Below are 22001 nucleotides of genomic sequence, written 5' to 3' on the forward strand. Positions count from 1 at the left end.
TGCAGACACAATGACAGAATTAAAAGTTGTGCCCACTAGTTTGCAATTGGTGAATGGGTAAGAACACACCTATATGGTAATCAAACAACAAGTTTATCAAGATGGTCCAAACCTAAGCAGGTTACTAAGGTTAAGGGTAACAGTGTGTGGTTGAGCGATGGAAAGTGAGGAGTGTAACCAAATGCAATGAGTCGGAGCGTGATGCTTGGTTAAAGGACCAGAGTTCTGTATCTTCCTACACCAATTCATTCAATACACAAGAGCGCAAAATATCGGAACGTGTTAGATCCAAACCTGTTTGGCTGAAGGATTTCACTTAGTTGTAAATTTTTTCTATGCATCTTTTTTTTTTTTTTTAATCTCATCTTCATGTACGAGTTGTTTTTTTTATTAGGTAGAAAGATATGTTGTATCCTAACTGTACCTTAGTTACGTTGTTGCTGGATGACATGTTCACTGGATTCTGGATTGTAGAATCCAGGGGACACAGAGAAGACCAACAGTTACTGAGGGAGGAAGGATCTCTGTGCCCAGGGGTTGTATGCTACAAATAAACTAGTTCTTGCCTCCAGAAAGTCTCTTGTGAACTTTAAAAATACTGAAAACTATGACAAAAGCTGAAATTCTGTATGCTGAAGATGGTCAGCAGACTGTGGGAAAGCTTTCCCCCTTGAGGATGATGGCTGAGTCCACAGGACAGAAGAACTGAAGCATGAGCAAGAGGCTAAACCTTCAAAACAACTGTTGTAAACAACTTTATTGCCATTCTATTATCACCATCTACTGGTAATATTGAGAACATGAACCAAGTACTTCATTAACATGAAAAGGGTTAGTTTTTCAGATGGTATAGTAACTTACAGTTGTTTCACTAGGGAGAGTCACCACCTCAAGGTCTGAGCAGTCAGCGGCTGGCAACACTTGCTGGCTTACCACATAGGTCAGACTGGATGAAACCTAGGCAGAGAATATACTCTTCTCATTGTCTGTTATTTTAAATGTTTATGCACACACGCATACGCAAGCACACACGAATATACACCATAGTCTGGGGCATGGTGATATATTTTCAACACTATCTACTTCCCTAGGTGGATGATTCAAGTAAAGCGATTTTCTTAAACAGTCCATGAGATATTATGACGACTGGTGAAAGTCGAGCAGGGGTAGTAAGCAGATATACTAGTGTGTCAAGTCGTCACTTAAGAAAGAAGTGAGATTTGTGATAGACACTACCACTGATACTTTGTTACCGGAAACTTCATATTTGCAACAAAAAAAACTTGATGTGGGCATCAGGATGGGGTGATTGTACTTTGCAAAGTTGTGATTCTCAGGTGTAATGTTTCATTGTTTCTGTTAATATAGTATTTGATTATGGCTTTTACCTTATTCAACAACTATTAAGTCAGAGTGAAATCAATTTAAAGTGAGTAACAATTGAATCATGATAAAACAAATTAAGAAGCAATAATGGTGTACCACACAGTTTACAGTAATACACAGAAAATGTACAATTCATGTTACATGGAATTTCTATTTGCTATGCAATATTGCTTTATTATAACGATTACTGCAACGGGTCGCTTTTACCTTTAAAACCCACTACTTCTACCATTTAATCCACAGAAAATCACCTCATAACTGCAGCAGGCTCTTCAAAAAGGAACATGGAACTGTTTTACTCAGCTACTTTTTTTTTCTTTTCCTACCTACAGCTACAATCCTAAAATTATCAAAAGGTGCGCAAGTTTTCTAATTCTGGCATAATGTGTCGTCAATACAAGCACAAAGGAGTCGTACATTAATTTCCTAGCAAGTGATGGTGGTGGAAACAACTAAATAGCACTATAATTTATTCAGGTGCTGACTAGAAATTAATCCAGTCCCATCACGCTAGCATGGTCTCAAACAAAATCTGGCAAATCTAAAAGATCAGAGTTGCACTTTGAATCCTGACCAAGTTTTAAAAAACACAGTCCTGCTGCACTGAAAACAACTAACGATTGTTTTATATATGCAATTAAACTATTCGATAAAGAATTAAATAAGTGCTGATACAGTATACTTTTGATATGTAAAATAGTCCCTAATACTTTGAAATGCAAACACTCTATAGGGGGCGGAAAGGTATACAAAACATCTTATAACATGAATTGAGAGTGTAATATTACTTAGGATGCAACCAAATCCCACTCTATGTATATTTTAATGCACTGGTAAAGCATCTTGCACTATAAAGTCAGATCAAAGAAAACCGAAAGTAAGTGGTATTTGAATAAAACATTCTTAATTTAAGAAAGAAATAATAAGAAAATGGATTAATTTATTTTAAAGTAATTTTTAAAAAAGTTTGTTGTGCAATTTATAGTATAGTTGCTTTTCTGTGAGGGATAGACCATACTTGCCAGTCAAACGAGGCTCTGAATGAATAAGCACTGGCGTTCTAAGGATATGGGGAGTAGTGTCATTCCAAATATCATGGATGACCTCTTTATTCCTGTTCATGGGGAAAAAAGGACAATAATTGCAAAAGGATGCTCTTTGAGAGTAAAAAGATGCAAATGCATGTTGAATATTTTTCCAAAACGCAGATAGGGGCTTATGCACACAATTTGCACTGGGGGCCTATTCACAGAATTTGCACATGTGGTGGAAGGACAGTAGACTTGACAAACTGTATACATATCTAAGTTTACATATTGCATTCATGTTTTCTTTAGCTAAACATTATAGTGACAAACATGCCTTGGAGGCTGCACGGTCTAATTTTGGGTATTGTATGATGCTCTTTACAAGTCTTAATTAAGTTTGTACAAGGTGTAAGAGTAGCAGAAACAATATGCTGACATCTTCCTTATTGGCAACCTGTTCATATGACTAGCTCTTAAAATGCTAGAATATTTGATTTTTTTGTAGGGAGAGTGCGTCATTGCCAAAAGGGGCAGACTGTTAAAACTGAACAGCAGACATAGTTGTAGCAAGTTCACTGGCAAAGGCTTTCTACGAGTAACAAATCAAACCTGTTTCAGTAGGCATGTTATGTACAGGGGCAACCAAGGCTGATGCTGTAGCACAGTATTAAAATCATGCTTATATCTTGATCATTTCCGAACAAAAGAATCACCAGCAGAGAATGTGGGAAGTGAAACTAAATGCAACTTCTATGCACAATATAATCTATGACAATTATAGGCTGCTAATCCTGCACTGCAACAAATGAAAACTTGTCTCCCTCTTTGTTCACTCCACCCTCTCTTCAAAACTGGAACATCTGCTAAATGTAGCGGAATTGCTTGGACAGGTGATGAAAAGCCAGACTGCCTTCGCAAATACAGACAGCCTGGTCACTCTACTCGCACAGACCCTTCCTTTCCCAAGCTGGCAGTGCATCTGAGAAGCGGAATATTTATCTGCCCATCAACGTGGGTTCACAGCCCCAAACCTGGGTTTGTGGACACATGTGAATATTATTTTTTTGAAAGACAATGTGCGAAGTGGAGAAGCTAAAGCCACAGCAGACCGGGACACAAACCAGAGGGGTTGCAAATGTGAGGCCTATTGCATTGCAAATATTTGTTTATTTACTAGCGCCCATGATGCGCTTTCACATTCATGAAGGCTGGGCCGCTTTCTCTAGACAAGCCGTGTCTAAAGAAAGGGGCGTGGTCGACATTAAGATGAACCCCCGGCATGGGGCGCTTTGACAAAAGAGAGTATTTGTTTGTCAAGTTGACAAACAGATGTTTTTTTGGGGGAAAGAGCCCATGCCGCACTTTCACTTTAATAGCAGCTGCGCACCTTTCCTTAGACGTGGCTTATCTAAAGAAAGGGGCGTGGCCTCCGTGAATGTCAAAGCGCCACATGGGCGCTAGTAAACAAAATTAAATAAATAAGCACGCCGCTATACTTAAAACGGACCGAGCAGCTGAAAATTGATAAAGAAACGCTATAATTAAAGCGGACCCTTATTAGTAAATAAAAGCGGGCGGCATGCTGCGACGTAGTTGGTGGAATAGGTGTAAACAACATAGTGCTCACAGCCAAGATAAAGCAGACCGTATAAGAAGACAAGTAAAAGGTCCAGTCGTAACAAATGCAGACATGGCAGACTAGCACGCCTAATAAATCGGAAGCCAGCGTTTACACAGAACAGTGACACAAGCCAATTAAACATATAGGCGGAGTGTGTGCTGGGCTTCAAGTCCATACTCCAATACAGCATGCATCACAGCAGCGAATGCACTGCCCAGACTCGACCTAAAATGTTGAAATGTAAAAGGGACGTTCTGAGACGAGCCCTGATCTGCAGATTCTTAGGGAATTAGGTATGCTGATTGAGCACCTTCTTTAAGTTAGTGAGTTGGGGACAAAGACTTCTGCACAAATTAGTCTGAGCTGTGCTGCCATGCCAAGTCAACAAACGTACTCCATACAAGCATGGCCATTTCCCTGGTGGTCTAGTGGAAGAGTACACTGCTCCTCTGCTATTCCGCTTGGTTCTGTCTTTTTCATGGCTGCCTTTTTTCTCTCGGTTTTGCCTATTTCTCTCTGCCTTTTTCTTGTGTGCCTCTGTTTTCTCTGCCTCTTTCCCCTGTTGTACCTCTTTTCGCTTGGCCTGTTCGCTTTCTGTCTCTTACCCTATTCTCCTCTTGCCCTCCCCGTTACTTCTTCCCGCCGCTGCTGTCCCCACTGCCCCTCCCCCCATGTCATTCCCGCTCCAACCTCCCAGCTGAACGCCCTACCCCTATTTAACAGCAGCCGCGCGTTGTGAGCGCGCTGCTGGCACGCCAGAGGCAAGCCCGCCTGCGCCTATCCGCAACCTGCCCACGGACCCTGGTCCCCTGAACCCCCGCCGATACGACCCCAGCACTCTCCACACACTCAACCCCAGACTCAACAACTTCCAGCTCTCGACGCCGAGCAACACTCAAGGCCCGATCTCATGCAGACACTGTCGCCGCACCTTCACCCACCTCTGGACCCCAGCAGTAGCCTCCAGCCCACCAGACGCCAGCGTGCGCACACACCACTGGACTGCCTTCTCCTCAACGTACGCTCCCTACACAGACACGCCATAGAAATCAGGAACCTCCTCAACACCCCCACGCCAAGGTTGCTTTCCTCACAGAGACTAGGACCACCGCCAGCTCCGCACCGGATATCGAAACTGCCATCCTCGACGGATACAAGATCCTGAGAAAAGACCGCCACAAGCGCCCAGGAGGAGGCCTTGCTATCGTCCACAAAAGCTCCATCCGACTGACAATCAACAAATTGACGCCACCCAAGGAACACATCCACTTCCAGATCCAGCCCAACCCCAGAATGACGCTCCGCAGAATACTCACCTGCAGGCCAATCAATACTTGAAAGTCAAAACTTTCATGGATCTTTTGGAAATGATGGAATCATACATAGCGATAGTGCTTCAGGTGAGACAGACCATGCATCCTCTACACAAATGTTTAGCACAACATTGGACTCAGTCACAGGGTCGATTGGATGGTCTAGTGTTGGTCGATAGCCGCACTCATCACTCTCTGCAGTGGTGGAAAACACAAAACCTGTTAAAAGCACGGCTGTTCATCGACCCTGTTCCACAAGTCGTGCTAACAGCAGACGCATCCTTCACAGGGTGGGGTGCTCACCTACAAAATCTAGGAGTTCAGTGTCTCTTGGACACCAAACACCAGAAATTACAGTTTGAATTTTTTTCTGTCCGGACATAAAGAGGTTTAATTAATATATATCTGGAACGTTCATTTATGGAGGACCATGAATACGGGTTCGCAAACCTACATATGGATCCACAACTTGTTTAAAAAAAAATATTCACGCCACATCGGATGAGGGAGTGTTTGCCCAAACCCCCCCCCCCGATTTTTCATTGAGTTTGTGGACCTGAAGGTCTTTGACCGACCTGCTGCAACTTCAAGAAAAATGTTGCAGTGGCCATTACAGGATGTGGAACTCTGCTCCCGTATTCATAAAAAAGAAGTTAAAGTAGCCAAAAGGGGTCCAGAGGAGCACCACCCATCTCCTGGATCACGTGGGGAGTGCAAAGAGACCCCCTATGAAAATCCCAGATTTTGCCAGAAGTTTGCAGATGCCGGGGTTTTTGATACCCAGCATGATCTTTTGCGTTGTAAATAAATAAATAAATAATATATATATATATATATATATATATATATATATATATATATATATATATATATATATACACACAAACGCACACTTCATATAAAAAATTCAAGTATGTTAAAATTGCCAATTAAAATGGTGGCTCAAACTTCCCAGATCTATTGGCACATAAGGTAGTAGCTAACTGGGTACAAGGTAAAGAACGGGTTATGACATTGGTACTTTGTACTTGCTGCTAAACTGAACCTTTACTGCTGTACCTTGCTGGCTTCATCTGACTGATACAAAAGGAGTGCAACTATGTGTAAAATTATCACGAAGAGCAGACCCACCAAATTGCACATGGTGAAGCTTAACCAGAAAGGTGGTATGATGTGGTGCACTTAAAAGAAATGTAGTTCAGGCTTATACCATGTTCACGCTATATATGGTCTTAAGTCTGCAGGATGAGGCTTATAGAAACACGGAGGAACCGGAAGAAGAGCCACATATATCAGAACCACTAGCCATGTGGTATGATCAGTTCATGGGCTTCTGAACTCTAGACACTGCAACATCAAAACATGCAAGTGTTCAAGGAGAAATAAAGGTGGTAAGGTTTAATAAGCAGTCCAGGGCAAGCAGGTTATAATTAGACTTGGTGTGTGGTAACAGGATGTAAAAGTCTTTATAGTCTGTCCAAAAAGTTAAAAGCCTCTCTTAAGTGGCACCTACTCACTACATAGATTTAAGGTATAATCTTCAGTACACCTACTGAAGGGCCAGGACCATAGTCTGATCAGAAGATGTGTCTGTACAGGACTTTTCAGAATTTAAGCAAGTTATTTTAAAGTTTCAGTGGGAAAGTCCAGCCTCTGAAACATTTGATCTTGGCCAGCGAATGGCCATTTGGTGTAGAGCAAAAAATATCAAAAGATCTGGGAGGGTCCCAGAGGGGAAACCTGTGGGACCCTCAACAACTACTTTCGGTCAGCGTCATATTTTCGTCACTGACGTACTGTTGGTTGATAGCGCCATCATCAGGTCTTTTCCTCCATCAGGAGGTAATCTCTTTGTTTGAAGAGATTAAGTGGGATCCAAAACATGATAAAAGATCTCAAATTACCAACAGTAAGTGTAATTTAATAGTACCTAGAAAGGGGTAAAGTTTAAAACAGTAGATGTGTCTGAGGATGTGTAAAGGGTCCCCCTCACCGTGTGATTAAAAAAAAAAAAATGTCTATATGTTTCTGCCTACTTGTGCCCCAGAGGGTCGGTGGCTTTCTTCAGGACCAACAAGGATAGTAGGAATCCATTATTTTTCCAACCGGGAATCTGTCCCTGGTTTGTTCTTTGTGTAGGTAGGTTCACTTTCCTAGAGCGATGGGGAAAGCCTTGTTCTCTTTCTTTTCAATTATGTGGGCCTCATATTGTGCAGGAGAAGCTGGATAGTAGCCCTCCCCCGCCCATGCTCATCAAGTCCCTCCCATCCTGTCAAATGGGATACTTTGTTGGCAGGGCAGCGAAATCTTAGATGGCTCAGAGATGTCGCTATCTGGGTACGATCTGCATGTTAGGATTTCAGCAAACTCAATTCAGCCAGTTACAGTCTTTAGAGGCTGGTAAAAATGAAATTCAATTCAAATTAATATAAACCGCTTTGGATGCAAGCGCTGTACAAATGATAGGTGATTACGAAGTCTTCTCAGTAAGTTCCATAAGAATGTTTTTAAAACAATCCCTTATGGATGACTCCACGATGGTGGCTAAGGCAACTGCTAAGAAATAGTTATAAGGGTGGGAGAACTGCTAAAAACATCTGCGTGAGGAAGTAAGGAGAGGTACCCATGATGTGCGGAGGGCACTGGGGATAGACTCTTGAATTATGGACACAAGTGCTGCCGTCTATTATTCAGCATAATAAAACCTACTTCTCATCCAAACGAATGGTGTTACTAGCCTGCCAGTCAATCTAAAAATCAAGATAATATATGTACAGGGTTGCTCTTTTACACATAATTAGTGAGGCCTTGAATGCTTGAAATACATTTGCATTTCAGCAATGCAGGAATCAATATAACACACCGGTGTCCTGCCGCCTGCAGAGCAGCAGCATGTGTGTGACAGAGGAAGATCTGCTGCACATCTGTTATCCGCATCCATGGAGATGGGTAAATACACATAAAAAGTATAGACTAAAGCAAAGTTAGGCCACAGCATTAAAATGTAATACAATATCCTTCTTTGTAGGTTATATAGCTAACCATGGACAGAACAGACTGTGCTCCTCGTGTTCCATGAGATGACATTTGTCCTGCCACATATTCCTGCTGGTTACATTTAATGCATGTGCTAATCTAGCAGAATGCACCAACCTCTCATGGCGCACAACTGTTAAAATGCAAATTGCAAGCCTATTTTTAGACACTCACAAATATATTCCCGGCCGCGGGAATCGGTGCCGGGGCCGCTGAGCTGGTTGTGTTTATTAAGCAATTCGGGGCCTCCGCTGGGACCCCGGTGCTTTTGCAAGCAGAGGCCTCGCGCCGCGCCTGCAGCTGCAAGCCCGTCTCCCAGGTAGGCTGCAGGTTCCGAGCACAGCTGCCCGAGGCTGGGGGAAAACACATGGCGCTGAAAACATGGCGAAAACAGGCTTTCAGCGTCGGGCCCGAGTGCAGCTTTCAGAAGGTAAAAGATAACACAAAACATCAAAACACAGCCAGGCCGCGAGCCAGCCTGGAAAGCGCAGGCCCGCGTGGCCCCTTTTGCGCGCGCGCCGCCTGCGCAGGATGTCTGATTCAGACCACTGCGCCTGGAGTCTGACTCATCCGAGCGCACCTGCGCCCCTGTGTTAAGTGCTGCCAAATAAAAGCCTTCCCTCCATTTACACAACAAAGGGACGCATCCTGCAAGCCAGCAGAGCACTTCTCCCCCCGCCCCCTCCCCCGTTTGTTCTCCGCCTCGCTATCTTTCACTTACTGGGATATTTCACTTCACGTGGATTTTAAACGCAGTTTCGTTTATAAACAATTTTCTTCCTTTAAAGAATAAAGCACGTTTAATACCCCCAAACACCCCTATAGCATTAGATTATCACAGCCATTAATGATTTTTTTCCTCCAAAACCCATCCAACCTTTTTCATCAAAGCCCTTTATTCTCAAAGGATAAATTTTCAAGCGAAGAGGGATCAACAAACTAGTTGCCTGAAAGCCTTCCTGATGCCGGGCTGAAGTTGAGGAAGGCTTAATGAAGGCTTTGAAATCCGCCAGGGCTTCACAATGAACATCTGACTTGGTGATTTATGCATATTAATAACCTCAGCCCTACAGAGGCAAGCTGAGCCGTACGTGTCCTCCGAATCTTAATGTCTGCAGCTCCGCTGGGATTATTACAAATGTAAATTTCTCAGATTCCCGGCTATTAATCTCTGTCTGTCCTCCTGTTCGGCAACATAATGACTAATTAAACATCAAAAGACCTGTACGCGAGATCTTCTTTGACAGCCCCTGGCCTGCCCGTCTTCCCAAGAGGGAGTTCATATGACAGGGACAAGGGGGCAGAACCAGAACATCCGAGTGAGCCACACGTCGCAGCTCTGGAGTGCAGCATCGTTTGAGGGTGGCCCCTGTGCAAGTCTCGTGTTCATCCCGTCTGTCACGTGGAGGCCACGGCGCGAGCCCTTCCGGTTCGCACGCGAGGGCAGCCCCTGCACACAGGGCTTAAAGTGGGATGAACAAACTTGGGGGTCTCTCAAAGGGGCGTGGTCAATGTAATTAAGGGCCCTTGGATTAAAAACAGGTTAAGCTAAAAACCTGTGCTTAGCATAGTGTGCCGCCCGACTTGTATTTTGCGGTTTCCGTCATTGCATCCAAATATATGAAGCAACAAGTCACATCATAAATGCAAGTCAGGACTATTGGCTTCGTCAATGGCTGTTAGTTGCACCACAAGATAAATATGCAGCACATATGGCTTGTATAGAATATTGAAAAAGCTTCCTCTTAAAGCCCTGGTGACACCACGAAAACGTTGCTGCTCCTGAGATTCAAAAAGAGAAGGGATAACCAGAGAGACAATGATTCTCTTTAAAGGATTTCCCTTCCCCTCCAACGCTCACCTGGCATGACGTCATGCCGTAACTTCTACACTAGTGAGAATTGAGCAGTGTGAGCTCGCGCACATGATGTGCCTGCTGTCACTGCAGTCCGGAAAAAACGGACCGCCTGTGCCAGGGCACAAAACAGAGCCCGATAGAGACCTGTTTCGAGCCCCCCTTTAAAAAGCTGCCGGTGCTCAGCACCGGTGAACCCCGGCCCACTTAAAGCCTTGCCTGTACAGCGCTCTTGTTCATCCAGTCTGGCACCGGGAACCCACGGCGCAAGCCCTTCCGCGTCGCACGGGAGGGCAGCCCCTGTACAGAGCTCCTGTTCATCCACAGGGCACCGGAAGGCCACGGCGCAAGCCCTCGTGCGTCGCACGCGACAGTGCGCTCCTGTTCATCCAGCGTGGCACAAGTAGGCCACGGCGCGCAACAGTAGCCCATGTACGGTGCTCCTGTTGATCCTGTTTGTCAGAGGATGACGAGCCAGCAAATGCAAAGGGAGTCGGCTCTGGCCCCGAGAGCCCATGCACGACCGGAGCCTTGCAAATATTTAGAATGTAAATTATGTAAATCATGCACCAAGCAAAAATATGGCAAAGGCTCCTCAAAATTCAAAAGGTTTATTTATTAAACACGTGGAAGCGTTTCACCTAGGACATTGGCTTATATAACCACACTGTGTGGGATTTGTTGATTATAGTTTTTTTTACGTGAACTTAGGAACATTACAGCCCTACCCCCTTAGGGCTAATTACCATGAATTAGCTAAAAGTGGCCTTTATTATTATTTTAGCAAGAGCAACATTCAAGTCTATTAAATCACAGCACACATTCTGACATCACATATTTAAAGTTGCTCTATTTGTTAATTAAGAAAAAGGGGGCTCAGTAAAAATAAATATTTGCGCAGGATCATACAATTTGCGAGCAGGGCAGCTGAGACTGATCACAGGTTTTGTTGTTTCACAGTGTGTAGTACAACCACCAGACGGTCACCTATCTGACCTCTACTGTTTAATGTTAGTCTTTAATTCTTGGAGCCTGAGAGTACACCTGTGGCAAGTAGTAGACACAGGAAAGCTCGGCTGGTTTTGTGCCAGAGGGTGCCAGAAGACCTCTAGCTGAGCCAGGCTTCTGGTTCGAGCTTTCAGTGGTTTGCTCACCTCTAATCTGGCACAGCGAGGAAAAGCATACCGTGCGATGTAATGTTATTTAAAGATTTTTGGGGCCCTGGGCAAGATGTATTTTGGGACCCCCTGTTAGGAACAATTTCGAAACGTATCACCTATTCCGTGCTAATTGAAGCTAGCAGAATGCCATAAAATATTAACCCCTTGTGTGCCCCGCCCTTTCCCCGCCCTGTGCCGGGCGTTGAATTAGCGGGCGGGGTTCATGACGAGATAGTCTCGTCATGGGCACAGCGCAACCGCGGCCCATGACGAGACCATCTCGTCATGGGCACTCAAGGGGTTAAACTATCAGAAAGTTTCAGACAGTGACTAAAACAAAACCGCTTTCCCGGGGCCACAAAAATCCTTCAGATTTCACTGGAGAAGGAGAGAGGTTAAGCTAGAGAAATAGACAGACGATATAGAGAGAAATCACCTTCCAAAGGGGGCCCTTAAAGCTGACGGCCCTGTGCAATTGCCCACTTTGCCCATGCCTCATACCAGCTCTGGCGCGACCCACCCTCTTCAATTAAACATATGAAAACACTCAGTACTTACAGAAGAAGGCAATCCTGGAGGCACCTTTCTCACTTTCTTTGTTTGTACGGGTTCTGAACCTATAAAAATAAACATACTTTATCAGCATCATTTTGGAAATAGTAATGAAGTCTGGAGTCAGTACATATTTCTCTTTCCCAATCCATTCAGTTTGCGTTGTACAGAGCAATACAAAAGTTAAGCCGTAGCAGAACTCGGACATCATTAAAGATTGGGGAAATTCTGGGTGTCAATATCCAAGTATGACAATTGATGAGTAGGAATGCACTCCTTCCCTTGTCATTTGTACTTTTGTTGCTGCTGTTCAACATTTTTCATCAATGAATGCGTGCAGACAGGCCCTGTGGACCGCCCCGGCCACAGTTTATGCAAAAGCAGAAAAGTCGGGCACCACCTGGCGCACCCTCCTGTCCACTGCTGTATGGGAAACTTACCTCATATTAAACACTTGTTGTAAACGTATCCATTTTCACAATTTTTCATACATGTTAAGACCCAAAATTATACGATTCCTTGTGCCATCACTCTCCAGAACTCCATAAATCACTGCAGAGACAGTGAAGTTCCATCCTGTTTCTTTATTTAATTTTTTCATATGTCCACTGAGTGCTCAAAGGCTTTTCACAGTAACATGTTCAAATAAAGGTCGGAATAAAAACTTGAAGCAAAGATGACTCATTACTAGAGCCCAATGCATTTCGAGCCTAACCGGCTCTTCGTCAGGGGTCTCTTTCCCATACGGCAGTGCGACAGGAGGGTGCGCCATGTGGTGCCCGAGTTTTCTGCTTTTGCATAAACTGTGGCCGGGGCGGTCCACAGGGCCCGTCTGCATGCATTCATTGATGAAAAATGTTGAACAGCAGCAACAAAAGTACAAATGACAAGGGAAGGAGTGCATTCCTACTCATCAATTGTCTTTCGATGAAACGCACCGTCCCAATTTGGTTTGCACCCCATTGACAAAGCGAGATTTAAATGAACTTCAGCTAAGGAGAATTCCAATCACTAAAGAGACAGCGGCGAAGCAGGAAGTGGATTTTGTAAAATGAGGATTACATCCATCAAAAGTGCATCATAGCAGCGGACTCATTGGACTGTTGCACTATGTTTTGCACATTTTCCTTTTTTTCTTCTGAAGCACTGTGATTCTTCAGCACATATTTTATCATTATTTTTTGTCACGTTATTTATTTTATGTTCAGGGTGAAAGAGTTCTTTTGTTTAGCAAACTTCAAGGGTGGGTTTTTGTTAACTTAGGTCCGTTTTAGTTGTACCATGGTACTGGAGAATGCATTATGGGATCTGTAGTTCACGTTAGGTGATGAAAATGATTGAGCACAGTTTCAGGTGTTATGAGTCACGAGGTTGGGTTTGAGAGGCTACACGTGGGGGGGAGGTTTCGGCTTTATAATCAACGGCTGACCACCATCAAGAGTTGATAACGTTACCAGGAAAGAGAGAGGAGCATGAAGAGGACAGGCTGCAGGCAGCGACTCGCATTAGGTATTTTTGATACGTTTGAAGATAAAGGGAAACGGGGCAGTTGGTTTAAACAAGGGAGTATCATGCGTTAAATTGAGAGAGAGAGAGAGTAATGTCACTAGTTTTGAGGGTCGCACAATATGTTGGTCACATTTTAATTTCAGTAGCGGGTGTGGTAATCATGAGAGGGTGACGGGGATTGAGGCGTGGGAGAGACAAGATCTGTTTGGCTTTCGGAATATTTGATTTCTAATACACTAGAAATAGAAGGTGTAGGATACTGAGGGCAGGTTTAACCTCTTCAGTGCCCATGACGAGATAGTCTCGTCATGGAGCACGGTTGCGCTGTGCCCATGACGAGACTATCTCGTCATGAACCCCACCCACTAGTGCAACGCCCGGCACAGGAGGGGGAAAGGGCGTGGCACTGAAGGGGTTAATAGGAGAGGCAGGTTTTGGTCTGTATCGTTTATGTCAGCAGTGAATGGGTAGCTGAGATGTGCTTTTTATTTCGTTACAGAGACCCCGGACGAAGAGCCGGTGAGGCTCGAAACGCATTGGGCATTAGTAATGAGTCATCTTTGCTGCAAGTTTTTATCCTGACCTTTATTTGAACGTGTTACTGTGAAAAGCCTTTGAGCACTCAGTGGACATACGAAAAAATTAAATAAAGAAACAGGATGGAACTTCGCTGTCTCTGCAGTGATTTATGGAGTTCTGGAGAGTGATGGCACAAGGAATGGTATAATTTTGGGTCTTAACATGTATGAAAAATGGTGAAAATGGATACGTTTCCAACAAGTGTTTAATATGAGGGAAGTTTCCCATACAGCAGTGCGACAGGAGGGTGCGCCAGGTGGTGCCAATATCCAAGTATGTGCATTTAATAGACCACCTTACCAGCCCAGGTGTATGCACTCACCCACTCACGTTAATCAACAGATTATTTAAAGTGTCCTGCACTCTCAACTAGGACTGTTTATACGAATACAATTCGGAACGTACATGGAAACTTCATGGCTATTTAAATGTTAAACATATAACATCACGCAGTAAAAAGCCACACAAGACAGGACAAAGACACACGCGTCACATATCATGCAATAATGAAACCCAAACAAGGAATGGAGCGATTGCTTCATAAAGTTAAGCACAATGTTTTTATTTATATTTCTAAGATCAAGTTGATGTCAGGATACAATACGAAAACAAGGGGGATTTGGGATCACATTATGTCTCAATTAGTGCTCCATCATCCTACTCAAATATATTGATCACTACATGAAATCAAGATATACAAATAGTGTCATTCATATATAAATGAGGAAAGAACTTTTAGATGTCATTTTGACTTCTTATAAACCACGTGTCTCTTTCACGTACACATATATAATTGATGTTATAAATTACTCAAACGGAAGACATTTGAAAAGAAAAGAGGAATTTCCAAGGTAAGCCAACTTAAATTGTACACTTTTTAGTTGTCGACATTAAATAAGTAATGCTTTTCATTTTTAAAGAGGTGATTGGTTGGTGTGTTACGTGCAGAGATTGGCAACCAGGTTGTGATGAAAAGTTCAGGCAATCAAACAGGATTTATAAAGCGCTGCTAGTAACCCCCCACTGCTTGTTACACGCGAGGGTATCCAGGCGCTGACAGCCTTGCTTTTATGGGTGGAATGAGTTGAACAGCCAGGTCTTGAGTCCCTTTCTGAATTCTTGAAGAGAGGGTGTGGGCCAGAGGTGGAGGTTGTTCAAGAACTTCGCAGCGAGGTAGGAGAAGGCTCCTCCTCCACTGTTGCTTTGGCAGGTGAGAGGAGTGTGTGCGAGGGAGGTAGAACACAAGTTTCTGGAAGGTTGGTGGAAGCTCAGGCGGTGGTTGAGGCACACTGGTGCTTGGTTGTGCATCTTGAATTGGCATCTTTGGTGAACAGGGAGCCAGTAAAGTTTGAAGTGTGGGGTGATGTGGGTACCTTTGGGGAGGTCAACGATGTGCCTGGCTACCAAGTTCTGTACGGTCTGCAGTCTCTTCAGGAGGTGTGTGGTATTTCCTACATAGAGTGCACTGCCGTAATCCAAGCAGCTGGTGACGAGGGTTTGAATGATGGTACATCTGGTGCTAACAGGGACCCATTTAAAGATCTTTCGGAGCATTGCAAGAATGAAGAAGCAGGCAGAGGAGACTGAGGTGATCCAGCTTTTTATGGTGAGCTTGCTGTCCATGATGAGGTTTCGGGCATGGTCTGATGGAGTGGGTGAGGGTCCTAGTTTAGCAGGCCACCAGGAGTTATTTCATAGGGAGGTGCTGTTTCCAAAGATCAGTACTTCCGTTTTGTGTTTGACGAGTTTGAGGCAGTTGAACTGCATCCAGTTGGGAACGCTGGTCATGCACAGGCGGAAGCTGGCCTTCGTGGTGGATGGGTCTCCTGATAGAGAGAGGAGGAGCTGGATGTCGTCTGCGTAGGATATGATTTTCAGTCCGTGGGTTCTGACGATGTGACTGGGGGGATGGGTAGGCATGTAAACATTGAACAGTGTAGGGCTGCGGGACGGACCTTAAGGACGCCAGAGATGATGTTTTTGGGTTCCAAAGTCAATAGTGGTAGTCAGATTCTCAGGGTTCTTCCAGTGAGAAAGATAACAATCCATTTGAGGGTGTTCCCTTGTATTCAGATCTGTTGCAGCCTCTTGATCAGGGTATGGAGGGACATCATGTTGAATGCAGCTGAGAGGTCGAGAAGGACCAGGGCAGCCTTTTCTCCCCAGTCTAGGAGGGTACTGATGTAGTTGGTGGCAGCGATCAAGGCGGTTTCAGTGGTTAGTGCAGAATCTGGATTGGGATGAGTCCAGAAGATCGTTGTTCTCCAGGTATTCCGTGAGTTGGCAGTTGATGGGCTTTGAGGACTTTGGCGGGAAAGGGGAGCAGAGAGAGGAGCTGGTAGTTCTTGAGTTTGTTGGGGTCAATAGATGGTTTCTTGAGAAGGGGTTCGACTTCTGCCTGTTTCTATTCTATAGGGAAGATGGCCGTGGTGATGGATGTGTTAAAGATGGTGGTGAGCTCACTGCTGATGGTCCTGCTTCCGAGGTAGAACATATGGTGGGGACAGTGTTCTGTGGGTGCCACTAAGTAGATGGACTGCATGATGTTTGTGGTGCTCTATGTGGTGAGCTGGTTCCAAGCGGTAATCAGGTGGTCGGAGTTTACGTCAGTGGGCGCGAAGAGGCTGAAGATAGCGGCAATGGAGGGTTCAAAGTGTTTGTAGATGGTTGAGATCTTGTCATGGAAGAAGTCTGCCAGAGTACTGCAGAGTTCTTGGTAAGTGGTGATGTTGTTTTCGTTAGCTGAGAGGTTGAGTAACTCCCTGGTGACGCTGAAGAGTTCTTTGCCGTGGTTGGAGCTAGCTTCGATTCCTCTGATTAAAGGATTTTTGCGAACTTTAGCTTCTGCCATCCCATGCAACCGTTTATGTGTGCTGGGTTCTACGGTGGGCTTAGTTTCCACCTTATGTCAAGAACAGTACCTGCTTCTCAAAGATGCATGCACACCCCAAGTACAGTGCACAACTGGCACCTTCACTACTGATGATACTGCTTTTTCGGTGCAAGCTGCAAATATCTATATCTCTTTGCCAGCAGGATCCAAGCCTATGACCACTATATAGAACTCTGCAAGATCTTTTTTCTTTCGCTAAAACCGCACAAAATGGTACAACAGATGTCATAAATGACCATCCTTTACGGATAGGAACAATAATGTCCTATTCAAGTACTGGTGTAAACTTTTCAACACAATTGAGCATAGAAACGGAAGAGGCTGTACAACGTTTTGATGCTCAGACTATGCGGTCATTTATATTGTATATAAAAAAATAGAACCCCTTTTGTGATAGCGATAGCAGCTTTAGGTATGGGCGGGGAAGTCCAGCAAACCAGCAATTTCAAGGTGGAGCTATGACAAACGTGAACAGTCAAGGGAATCACGGGACTGGTGGAAGATTGGGGAGACTCCTCACATACCAATTAGTCACCAAGAACCTTTTGTCTATCCATGAGGGGAATAACTGCCATTTGTAGTTAGTACTGGTCATAGTTTTGCCCATCCAAGCTATTATTCCATTTAATACTTTTTTTTAAGAGTATGGAGGCATCTTTGGGAGACATCGATTTGAAGACAAATGCTGTGGCAAGTGTCATTTGAGAGATGTCTCTGAAATCTGAGTAATGGGTCTCCTCACAGAAGCCTAAGCAATGAAGTTCTAGGTTACATCAAACAATAGCCATGCAGTCTAGGGTCTGAATCTTTACATCTTGTGGGCCTCAAGAGCCTCCTTGTCTTTTGGCAATGGCGGCAGGTTCTGTGGCTCACAACCCTTGTCAGGGTGAACTCTTAAAATCACAAAATAAAGTACAGAACATCACCATGATAGCTATGGCATATAGACCGGCTTAATTTAGGGTAATGTTAAAATCCAAAACAATGAAAGTTAAGGTAGGCAGTTGCAGGAAAGGCCGCTAGCAGCTTGCTGTATCTATAGTTTGAACAGGAGATCAGGATTATGATCCTTGGAGTCCACAACTTTGTCTTGGGTACAAGAGGGAGCAGGTCAAGTTCTTCAGGATGTTAACAGCCCTAACACAAAGCCGTCACCCTGCATACAAGTACAACGCGGTCGCTACAACAACCGCGTTGTAACAACGCATACCATTACCCTGCAAGTCAAAACGACTTGCGGAGGGGGGAGAAGGTGTTGGAGTTAAAATCCAACACCTTCCATACTGTCCGCACAGACTGGAGTTGGAATAGTAAATTATACTATTCCAACATCCAGCGCCACCCTCCGCAAGTCGTTGTTCCGACTTGCAGGGTAATGGTATGCGTTGTGTGGAAATATGGATTTTTCTGGTCAGTTATGTCCCCTATCTTGGACCCCAACGGTTCTATGTGCATGTTACAAGTACATGTATGTTCCCTCCAGTTCCAGTTATGAAGACGCAAACACATGTGCGTCCACCGCCAACATGTCCTCTGTCAGATCCGCCATGAATAGGCCGGATATTCCATTCCTAAGTATGAAAGGCCACCGGTTTTATATGGTTCACTTATGCCATTCTACAGTCCAGGCAAGTAGGCCCTGATTCTGTCATCAAACTCTTCTTGCCTTCTGCCTCTGAAAACTCCAGTCTGAGCCTGCATCTGTGACCATGAACTTTGTCTCATTCTCTGCGCGGCTCACGAAGCCTGACATCAGCCTATTCTCTGCCAAGAACTGTATTTCACCTTCGAGTTATCTGCTTCACCCCTTAGCCGATGCATTCCTGTCTAGTAGTTTAAATAAACATTCTTCCAGCTACCGAGCAAAGGCTCGGCTTCTCTGTCCTCATGCAAGTAATTCATAGTCCTGTTACCATGGAATATTCCTACCCCCTCGCATTTAGTGTAGACACTTAGACGCTTGTACACGCACGCACAGTCAGTATAGAATAGATTCTGTCCGAGAGTCCTTCTTTTGTGGATAACATAGTTCTTTAAACATAGGATGTTAGATATGATTTGGGATTAGGTTGACTTGACCCCCCAGACTTTTCGTCTCCACATGTAGAGCTAAATGTCAAGTCCCCTTCACCCCCTAGTTGCACGTCAATCACACGTCATGCTGCTGCGCACGCATCTATGCCAAGTATAATCTTATAGATCCACCTATATATGACATCATAACCAATTATGTTCCTTTTTACTCCTTATTACACCCATTTTCGGTTACGCATATGAATCGTCATTTTCCTTATCAATTGTTACGCCTACTGCATTCGCTTCATTGTAATGTATGTACTATAAAAGTCATTTCTTGTCAATAAAGTATGTACTTCACTTCCTGAACCTCCGTGGTGATGGAACTTGGAGCAACCGATTATAATCGTTCATTGGAATAAAGCCCATTCCGAACCTCTAATACCACGGATTCTGCCTCTCATTTTACTGAGCTATTTTATTATGTTTCCGTATCAAATTAAGTCCCGGTAATGAATTTTATTTACCACATGAATGGCGCCCGAACAGGGACACTTTCTCATCTCACGCGCCGGCGGTGAGTTGCAGGCCCGGTCTCCTGCCACAGCTGGACGGACAATAACGCGTACCAGCAGGATTTCCTGTATCTCCCTCCGGTCAAGCGGGGGCGACTGAGGCTGCGATCAACACCCAGACGAGGCGGTGAGAAGTGCGAAGTATCCCGACCAGAGCCTAGCTGAGAGAGCAAGATCCGAGGTATACAGAGGCCCACCAGTTTCCGAAGTCCCAAGTCGAGTCCAGTCTCCGCAGTGTTCGAGTCGAGTCCAGTCCGGTTCAAGTTCAGTCCAGTTTCCGAGGCCTTCCGTTTCCGAAGCTACCCGGTGAGTACCATTACTGGGGAGGCATTTCTGACGTGCACATAGGTTGTGCCGGTCAAGACGGGTTTGGGTACACAAATCCGGTCTGCACTGTTTTAGCAGTGTATATGTACTGTTTAGCAGTATATCAAGTATTCCGAAGTATCTAGTTATTGTCAAAGAATTATGCTTGGTGATTAGTTATGCAGACGATCATCATTGTTGGTTATTTTAAAGGTTAAAAAAAATGTTTAATGTTTAATGTTTAATGTGTTAAACGTCCTGCATATTGTGGTATGAATGGTTGTTCATTATTGTGCTTTTGTACCAAGTGTGTTCAAGATTAAGTATCAGATCAGTTCTCAATATGCCGCTCTTTTCGAAACTAAGACAGATCACTACAAGAAAAGGGGTACTCGAAGAAGCCGTTCCTATTCCTCCTAGGGACACTCCAGGGTACTTCATGTATCATAAACATGGCTTAGACGCTATATTATTTCTTGATTTATGGGTAGACTACACCAAGGAATTACCAGAAAGTCAGAGGTGGCCCACAGCGGGAACCTGGGATGCAGAGTGCATCATGAAAGTAGAAGAAGAGTTATGGAAAAGGAAAGTCAGACAGTCACAGAAAGATGCCGTTGAGTTATGGCGTAAAGAATCTCATAGACGTACAGAAAAAGCACGTAGACAGGAGGAGAAGAGTAAAGAGAATTCCAATAAAGTTCGAGAAAATCTATTAATTGAGGAAGGTATCCGAGTGAAATCAGAACAAGTAGACAGACAAAGAAATGCCCTTATGAATGGTATGTATCCCCTTCTGGCCGAAGGATTACCTAAAGCTACTCCAGAAACACCGAAAGACTTGCCGCCCCCATTATTCCCAATAAAGGTACATCCTAAGGGGCATCCTAGAACCGCAGAAGATGTTTTTCTTTCCTCATATTTAGATGACGCAGCTCCCGAGTATGCTAATTCCGCCCCACATAGACCGCCTATCAGGGAGGTTCAACGCCAAGACCCAGTACCCGTATCCCTACAGCAACAGATCGTGTCACAAGTTCCGACAAGCACATCTGTTTCTACATCTGTTCCTACAGCTGCTTCTATAGCTGTGTCCACACCTATAGTTGCTGTGTCACGTTCAACGAATCCTTTCACACCCGACACCCCAGATGGGGCTACGGGAGGTGCTAGTAACATTTTTTCTACGCCACCCAGAATAAATAAACTTACTTTTCAAGAGTCAGCACATTCACGTACCCCCAAACTCATAAATGCCCGTACGCTTAAGGAACTTCTTATAGATTGCAGATATGACCCTGTGCCCGGCAAAGAGGACGAAATGATCCTAGCATCATTACGTATCAGACGAGCCGCAGTGTACTTAGGGAAGTTACCAGGAATGACTGCGCATCTAGATAAAATATACCATTTTGTCCAAACAGGGCGAGATCCAGAATGTATTAACAGAGCTATGGAATATCAAAAAGTGGAGATACAGGGGGAACTGTTACGTTTCCTCATAAATTGTGTGATCAGAAATCAAGACCGACCAGGGGTAGACCCGGAAGCAATGCAAATTCTTACCAGATGGAGTCAGAATATATCAGAAGGAAGACATGATAAGCAGAATTGTATAATAGCCATGTGCCGAAAGATCCGAAAAGAAATAGAACGCCTACACGAAGAAAGATTAGTGGTAGACCAGTTCGAACAAAGCGAGGAAGAAGGATCAGGACTGCCCGCAGGACAGTCAGACACCATAGCCTATGTAGGTAAAGGAAGATCTTGTAATAGTAATAGATGTCCTATTGACCCGATACGTCCGATATGTCCAGATAATAACAGGAATTTCCAAATACCTATAATTAACATCAGGTCTAACGAGCATTCGTTCCAAGCCGCCGACAAACTACTCCGAGAACGAAGGAGTTATCATTTCCTCGATTCTATGGATGAACAAGATTTAGCTAGGGCAGCTGTCCATTGGGTGGACAGTCCCGGAAAATATAGTGATGATCCAGTAGCACGCACATTTTTGAATCTCACCCCAGATGAACAGCGTTTAGCTGGGATTTATATGATTCAACAACTCATTATACTATATCAGAGTCGGCATTCGGACCCTGGTCCCTTACCTGATATATTGACCGAATTGCTTATGAATAGATGGAGAGGTTCAGGTACTAAATT

The 22001-nt window shown here is 44.3% G+C and overlaps 1 protein-coding gene across 13 annotated transcripts in view; it reads right to left on the reverse strand.

Annotated features, from left to right (window-relative positions):
* Positions 1–22001, reverse strand: part of TCF12 (transcription factor 12) — a 692950-nt gene that overhangs the window by 200610 nt on the left and 470339 nt on the right. For 7 of the 13 annotated variants that reach the window (XM_085644109.1, XM_085644104.1, XM_085644107.1 and 4 more), the window contains 2 exons: positions 11958–12016; positions 862–957 (listed from right to left, as the gene is read on the reverse strand). In XM_085644109.1, the coding sequence (XP_085500235.1) occupies positions 862–957; positions 11958–12016 (155 nt within the window). The remainder of the gene's footprint in view (positions 1–861; positions 958–11957; positions 12017–22001) is intronic. The other 6 variants (XM_085644112.1, XM_085644111.1, XM_085644113.1 and 3 more) reach the window with 1 other exon arrangement.

Source organism: Triturus cristatus, chromosome 3_1 (genome assembly GCF_964204655.1).
Source record: "Triturus cristatus chromosome 3_1, aTriCri1.1, whole genome shotgun sequence".
Taxonomy (NCBI): Eukaryota; Metazoa; Chordata; class Amphibia; order Caudata; family Salamandridae; genus Triturus; species Triturus cristatus.